Source organism: Penaeus japonicus, unplaced genomic scaffold, assembly GCF_977035675.1.
Source record: "Penaeus japonicus unplaced genomic scaffold, GWHDUDI00000001_assembly GWHDUDI00000027, whole genome shotgun sequence".
Lineage (NCBI taxonomy): Eukaryota > Metazoa > Arthropoda > Malacostraca > Decapoda > Penaeidae > Penaeus > Penaeus japonicus.
Genome location: NW_028234429.1, coordinates 29,376,126 through 29,383,625, shown reverse-complemented (window position 1 = coordinate 29,383,625; position 7,500 = coordinate 29,376,126). Strand labels below are relative to the sequence as shown.

Genomic DNA, 7,500 nt, shown 5'->3' with positions numbered 1-7,500 from the left:
CATATCAGTTTTTTTCCTTTCCCTTTTTAAATTCTTATGGTACTTTCCATTCCTCACTTCCTCCCTTTCTCTCTATCCCCTTCTCCTTTTCTCTTCAAGCTTTCCCCAAACTCACTCCCCCTCGCCTTCCCCCTTCCCCCCTCCCCCTGCCCCGCCTCCTGCTGCTCGTACTCAAACAAACGGGTATATCGACCTATTTTATTCATATTTTTTTTATGTATGTATGCATGCACATTTGCACGTATGCATTTATGTGCGTGCGTGCGAGCGCGTGCGTCAATAGCCCAGGGAGCTGCGTGGCTGGCTAAGTGCATTATTTCCGGTGGCTGAGTCTCAGAGGAGGGGTGGCGACTTGGGGTTTTAGAGGGTAGGGGGAACTTTAATCGAAGGGGTGGAATGGGATGTAAAAGGGTCGAGATTAATGGAAATGAGAGAGAGGGAGGAAGGGAGAAAGAAAGAAAGAAAGAAAGAGAACGAGGTTAAGAGCCAGAGAAAGGGAGACGGTAAGGTGAAGAAGGGTGCGACCTATGGAATGGAAAGGGAGAAGTGGGGTTGTGATCCCTTGGGTAAACACGCTCGACCTGTCCAACACTCAAGATACCAAGAGGCCGGATCGGTCGCCGCTGTACTTTGTATGTTTGGCCAGAGAATACGACTTTTTTTATATGTCTGTCTGTCTGTCTGTTTTCTGTATGCATTGAGGGATGGATAGATAGATAGATTAGTAATTGAAAGGTGATAAACAAACTACATTTGAATATGTAGGTAGATATAAAAACGTGAAATATGTTCATAGAGGTATTTCTGTTGGTTAATGTTCCTATTTTTTTTATTTAATGTTTAAACCTTCAAAATATAATAATCGCAAAAAACTCTCCTTCCGAAAACTGCGAATCCGCGAGCGAGCGAAAGAGACGAGCGGATTCCAAGCGGATATTACTGGCAGAGGTCCAGTTCGTTACGGCGCACTACGTCCTCGTCGTGAGCGGCAGAGAAAGGACGAGATTTACAGAAGTCTCGCTAGATCTTGTGCAAGTCTTGCGGGGGTGGGGGTAGAGGGATAGGGATAGGGATAGGGATAGGGATAGGGGAAGGGGATTGTGACCACCGTGTTCATGACGATGGCGGTTGGTCCGATCCGTTCCGTTCCGACCGTTTGGCTGGGGTTATGATGTTGGCGGGGGTGTTGTCGTTCTGTGCTTTGAGGTTTTTTGGGGTTGGGTTTTAAGGAGGGAGGGAAGGGGAGGGGATGAGGAAGAGGGAGGGAGGGAGGGAGGGAGAGAGAGGATATGAAAGAGGAGGAGAAATATGGAGATGGGGGATGAGAAGAATAAACAAGAGGAGGTGCAGGAGGAGAAATATGGAGATGGTAGAAAGAAGGGAACCTTTAAGAACCAAGAGGAGGTGCGTAAGGTGAACTTATCCGTATTATCACAGCGCTACAGTGTGTATGTGAAAGAGGGTATGGGAGTATAGTAGGTGATACATATGTGATAAGAGGGAGAAATGGGATATAAAGGTAACAGAAGGAGAGGGAGATACGGATAAAGACGCACACAGTGAAAAACGAAAAAGAAGAAGAAATGGATTAGGAGAGAAAGAGTGAGAAACATCCTTCCCCTTTCAAGTCGGGACCACTCGTGTTTACTCGTACAGGTCCTGTGTACACTTGGCATTGACCTCACCCTCCTGTCGGCGTCCACCTGCCCCGTCCCACCTGTTGTCTCTCTCTGCCGAAATCGTGCCAATTCGGGAGTCCTTGTTGCGCACTTACACAGTGCCGATTGAGAGGGTTTTGTCACGAACTTGATTTCGAATTTTTTTTGCTCCTTTTTTCTCTCCTTTCTCTCACTCTGTCTGTCTATCCTTCCCTCCCTTCGCCCCTCAAATTGACACGTCATATAACGAGATAAAGGTTTCTGGGTAGAGCTCAGGACGCAGAAGGGCAAGAGCAGAAGAGCTCCCAGCGCGCCGAGCGCCTAGGCCAGCAGAGCACACCTAGGAAGCCCATAGCGGCCGCGTAAGCCCGCCCCCCGATAACCCCCGTGGTCAAGGGCTGCCGCCTGATTATTTCGGTCCCTGACCTTTGACCCCCCCAGGGGAGGGATGACAGGCGGGGCCGGGCGGAGCGGGGTCGGTCGGGCGGCCTCGCGTGTCCAACTCTAATGACTTACCAAGAGGAAGATACAATAAAGGAAAAGTACAGGAGGGATGAATCACTCAGCCTCGTACGACTTCTCTCTCCGTCTCTGCGGGAGGTTATTTCCCCGCCCACGGTAGTTGGTGGAAAGTGAGAGGCTACGGTGGGGATTATGTCATTGTTGTATGTGTTTTTTCTCTTGTATTGTTTTTTTTTAGGTCTTGTTATTATGTTTGGACATTTTATATATATACATATATATATATATATATATATATATATATATATATATATATATATATATATTGTATCTGGTGTTTTTATTTGTGTATGTTTATTTATTTTTATGCGTATTTGGCTTGTTTTCTTCCCGTCTTTTCTTAATTCCTCCCTCTTCATGTCTCCCTTTTTTTCTCTCGTTATCCTCTACCATCCCTCCCCCACCCCTCGTTTCTTATCACTCACGCTCACTTTCTTTTTTTTTTCTTCCACTTTTTGTGCCAATTAGAAATATCTAAGATACCGAGCTGCCGCGTTTTTTTCTCTGCCTCTCTCGTTTTGCTTTCGCTTTTGTGTTGTCAACATATGTGGGTCGTTCGAATGTCGCAGTTGGCCACCGGTATGATGTCACTGCTCTTGATAGGGTGGGTTAGGGTAGGGTAGAGGGGGTGTAAAGCTCCCCTCCTCCCCTTCCTGAGTCTTCCCTCTTCGGCTTCCCTTTCCTTCCTGATTCCTTTCTTCTTTCTTCCTTTTCTACCCCCTTTCTGGTTTATCTCTTTCATCCTCTCTTCCTTCCTCCCCTTCTCCCTTTTTTCTGTTCCCATTTTCCTCTCTCCCTCTCCCCACCCCCGTCACTATCCCTCCCCACTCTTTAGGATTGTGTCCCCTCACTACTTCTTCCTCCTCTCTCTCACTCGCCTTTCTCTCCTCTCTCTACGCCCCTCTAATCCCTCCTCTCCTCTCTCCCTTCAACTCTCTCCCTCTCTCCCTCTCCCTCTCTCTCTCTCCTCTCTCTCTCTCTCTCTCTCTCTCCCCTTTCTCTATCTCATACTCTCTCTATCTCTTTCGTGACCGTCCCTCTTCTCTCTCTCTCTCTCTCTCTCTCTCTCTCTCTCTCTCTCTCTCTCTCTCTCTCTCTCTCTCTCTCTCTCTCTCTCTCTCTCTCTCTCTCTCTTTTTATTCTCTCTCTCTTTCTCTCACTCTCTCTCCCACCCCTCCCCGTTTCCCACCCCCTATCGCCATGACATGTTCCCCGAAGGAGGTTTGTATGACAGTAGAAAAATTCCCCGTCAAATGGTTGTTCATTACAATGTAATCGAGAGTAGACACGCAATGTCCTGAGTCGTGGTGATAAACATAGCTTTTCTTCTTACCCCTTTCCGTTTCTTTTCAATTCTTGTACTGCCTTTGTAGTTCTTTTGTTTTCTCTTTTTTCTTTATCTGTATTAGTTTCTTGGTTTTTGTTTTTTCTCTATTCTCGTTTCCCTTTTCTTGTTCTTTTTATCCAGCTGGTTTCTTCAGAAGCATAATGCTCTGATTAATAGGGGATAAATAGAAGAGGAAGAGGAGGTAGTGTGTTGTTGTTAGGAGTTTGAAAAGAGGGTAGATGGAAGAGGAAATGAGTAGAGGGAGAGAGAAAAAGGAGAAGAGTAAATGGGAGAGAATATATTAGTAGTGTTAGAAAGAGAGAAAAAAAAGAAAGAGGAAGATAGCATGTGATCCATCCGAGTTAGGAATCTCCATCCTTCTGAACCCGGCGCGCATTGTTGGCGTCCCGCGGATACTGATCGGGGCTTGTTGGATGAGCGGGGTGGCGAGGGGAGGGGGGGGGGGGCGAGGGATGAGGGACGAGGAGAGAAGAGCAGAGACGAAGTGTGGATGGGCTGGATGAGAGCACTCTTTTGGAAGTCAAAGTGTGTGTGTGTGTGTGGGGGGGGGGGGGGGTTGAGGAGCGGGTTAGGGGGGTTACTTGGCTCTTTTTTCTTTTTCTGTATTTATGATATTGGTCTACCTTATTTTTTGTGTTTCATCGTCGACCTCGCCTTCTTCTTCTTCTTCTTCTTCCTCCTCCTCCTTCTCTTCCTCCTCCTCCTCCTCCTCCTCCTCCTCCTCTTTCGTGTGTCGTCGTCATGTGATTATTCTTTTTTGTAAAGGATTTTTTTTTTCTTGTGCTTTATTAAATTCTCCATTAGACGAAGGAGTGTTTTCGCCGGAATTCGAGGCGGAGGTATTTGCAAGAGAATCGCTCATAAGAAAGAAAGAAAAGAGAAAAAAAAATTTCGTGTTATTCTTGTTTAGTCGGCGGTAGATCAAATCCGGATGTTTAAGTGATTTTGGATTTTGGCTTCTCTCGTGGGCGAATTCTTCCTGCGCCAACACGTCTCCCTCCCTCCCTCCCCCTCCCCCCCCCATCAAAAAAGAAAAGAAAAAAAAGGATGCTTGAATGTTGGAATTCGTTGTTTGTGACACGTTTGGTGTTCGTACTTTGCGGACCCTGTTTCTGTCTTTGCTTATAGCGGTTGATACTCTCTTTTTTCAAAATTTTATTTTCGCGTCTGAGAGAAAAAAAATGGGGGGGGGGTGAGAGATGGAGGAGAGAGAGAGAAAAAGAGAAAGAGAGAGAGGGAAAAGAAAGGGGGCGAGAAAAGGTGGTAAGAAAGATGGGACGGGGGAAGTGTGAGCTGAGAGCTTATGGACAACCGCTTCGCCCTGCCCGACCCGTGATGGATCACTCGCGTTCGGGCACTCCTTGAGGGGGACTTAAGGTCGGAGCAAGTTCTTGCGTCAGGAGGGAGAAGGGGATTAGTGGGAGGGAGGAACAGAGGGAGAGAGAGAGAGGGAGGGAGAGAACTAGTGGGAGGGAGGAATAGAGAGAGAGGGAGGGAGAGAAGGACTATCGGGTGGGAGGTATAGAGGGAGAGGGAGGGAGAGAAAGACTAGTGGGAGGGAGGAATATAGGGAGAGGGAGAGGAGTACTATTGGGCGGGAGGGATAGAGGAAGGGGGAGGGAGAGACTGAGGATGGGGAATAAAGGAAATTGAGGAATAGAATGACGGAGAAATGAGAAGAATGAAAAAGGCAGACATAGAGACACGTCAAATTGATTCCCTTTGTCCAGCACGTCTGACATTTTATTCTCGAAAAGAGAACAGTGACACACACCCGCACGCGCACACACACACACACACACACACACACACACACACACACACACACACACACACACACACACTCTCTCTCTCTCTCTCTCTCGTCCTCATCTCTCTCATCTCTCGCGTTCATCCATCTCTCTCTCATCCACTCCTCCTCTCTCTCTTTCAACATTCTCCTCTCTCGTCTCACTCTTACCTTTCTCTCTCTCTCTCACTCACCCACCCACCCACCAACCCACCAGCACTCCCCCTCTTTGATTACGTCACGCCGCTCATACCACGTGGAAGTAATCCACTTAAGAGACATTGCACAAGAATTTATTTATAGAGAGATAGGCTTCCCTAAAGGCGATTCCTGGGTATCAAAGGCTCGAGTCCATTGGCATCTCTCGGGGGCGTCGTTAAGGACAGATAAACGGATGAAAGTGTCTCCTCGCGAGGGACTGCGGGGCTCGAGCAGGGCGACCGGAGGATAGGAAAAGATAGAAGAGGACGAGGTGGAGGTGGAGGTGGAGGTGGAGGTGGATCCAGGTGGTGGTGGTGGAGGTGGAAGAGGTGGTGGGAGTGGAGGTGGTGGTGGAGGTGGTGAATATGATGTAAAGGTAAACGAAGATGAAATAAAAAGAGGTAAAACAGGCAAGGATGAAGTAAAAGAAAATATATAAAACAGGCAAGGATGAAGATAAAAAAAAGAAGATTAAGTAAAAAATACAAAAGCAAAAAGATTATACAGAATAGAATATCCTTAGGATTTAGAAAGGATTAAAGTTCGAGCGAATGTTGATACTTTTGAACCGAATGACCCCGAGTTTTCTGCAAGGTGTGTCGTGAGGGGGGGGGGGGGGATAGGCGTGTAATGTTTGCAAGTAGTGCTTTAAAGGGGTTCAGGAGATGGGGGGAAAGTGGGGGCTTAGGTTATTTAATTATTTTTAAAACCCCCCTCTCGCTCTCGCTCTCTTTCTTGCTTGCTTTCGCCCTTGCTTTCGCTCTCTCCTCTCTCTCTCTCCTTTCTCTCTCCTCTCTCTATCTCTCTCTCCCCTCTTTCTCTATCTCTCTCTCCCCTCTTTCTCTCTCTCATCCGTCCTCTCTCTACCCTCTCCTCCACTCTCCATCTTTCTCTTTCTCACTCTCTCCTCTCTCTCCTCCTTCTCTCTCTCTCTCAACTCTCTCTCATTTTCATCTCCTCCTCCCTCATCTCCCTCTCACGCTCTCCATCTCCTCTTCCTCTCGTCTCTCTCTCACTCTCTTCTCTCACTCCCTCTCGTCTCTCGTATCTCCTCGATCTCTCTCTCTCTCTCTCTCTCTCTCTCTAACTTCTTTCTCTTCTCTTCTCTCTCCACTCATCATCCTCCATCTCTCTCCTCTCTCTCCTCTCTCCCTTCCAATAGTCTCTCTCTCTCTCTCTCTCCTCCTCTCTCTCTCTCTCTCTCCCCTCTCTCTCTCTCTCTCCCTCCCTCTCCCTCTCCCTCTCCCTCTCCCTCTCCCTCTCCCTCCCACCCCTCGAATTCATTATCATGTCTAATATTTATATAATTTTCCATTTGAAAAGGAGCCCGACACGATTTTCCCCTCGGCTTCACCTCGTCCTCTCGCCGCAGCTTCCCGAGGACGCGGCGGAAGGTCGCTTCCCCTCCCTCTCCCCCCCCCCTCTCCTCCTCTCCCCCCTTTGCTTTCGCATTGCGCGTTTTGTCTCCGGAATATTGACTCTTTCCACTCCCTTCGCTCCTCCCCTTCTCTTCTCCTGTTCTCTTGATCTCGTTTTCTCCTCGTCTTCACTCCTCTCATCTCCTCGTCTCTTGTTCTTCTCTTCTCATCTCTTCTCTCTCCTTCTCCTCTTCTCTTGTTATTGTCTTATCCTCATCTTGTCTTCTCCCTTCTTCACTTCTCTTCTCCCCCTTCCCGTCAACCGCTTGTCTTTCCTTCTGTCGAATCCCATTCCCAACCCGTCGAGTACTCTTGATTGGGACTTTTCCCCTGTCCCTTTGCTCTCTTCACCTCTCTCCTCGCTCGCCCTTTCCACCCCCACCTACCTCTCCCTGATTCCCTCCTTCCTCCAACTCACCTCTCCCCGAGGCCTTCCTTCCCCCTAGCCCACCCAGCTTTTCCAATCGTTGTTCCCTCCCTCAACCTACCCTTTCCCCTCTCCTCTAAGCCTACCTATTCCCTCGCTCCGTAAGCCACTATTCCCATCACCCCTCCTTCCCACAG

At 48.2% G+C, this 7,500-nt stretch overlaps 1 protein-coding gene and 1 long non-coding RNA gene across 2 annotated transcripts in view; both read left to right on the top strand.

Annotated features, from left to right (window-relative positions):
• Positions 1-2,024, top strand: part of LOC147468643 (uncharacterized) — a 13,988-nt gene extending 11,964 nt beyond the window's left edge. Inside the window, exon 4 of the mRNA XM_086552461.1 lies at positions 1,928-2,024. Within this exon, the coding sequence (XP_086408587.1) occupies positions 1,928-2,024 (97 nt within the window). The remainder of the gene's footprint in view (positions 1-1,927) is intronic.
• LOC147468641 (uncharacterized) overlaps positions 1-7,500 on the top strand; it is a 208,508-nt gene that overhangs the window by 78,392 nt on the left and 122,616 nt on the right. The gene's annotated exons all lie outside the window — the stretch shown is intronic.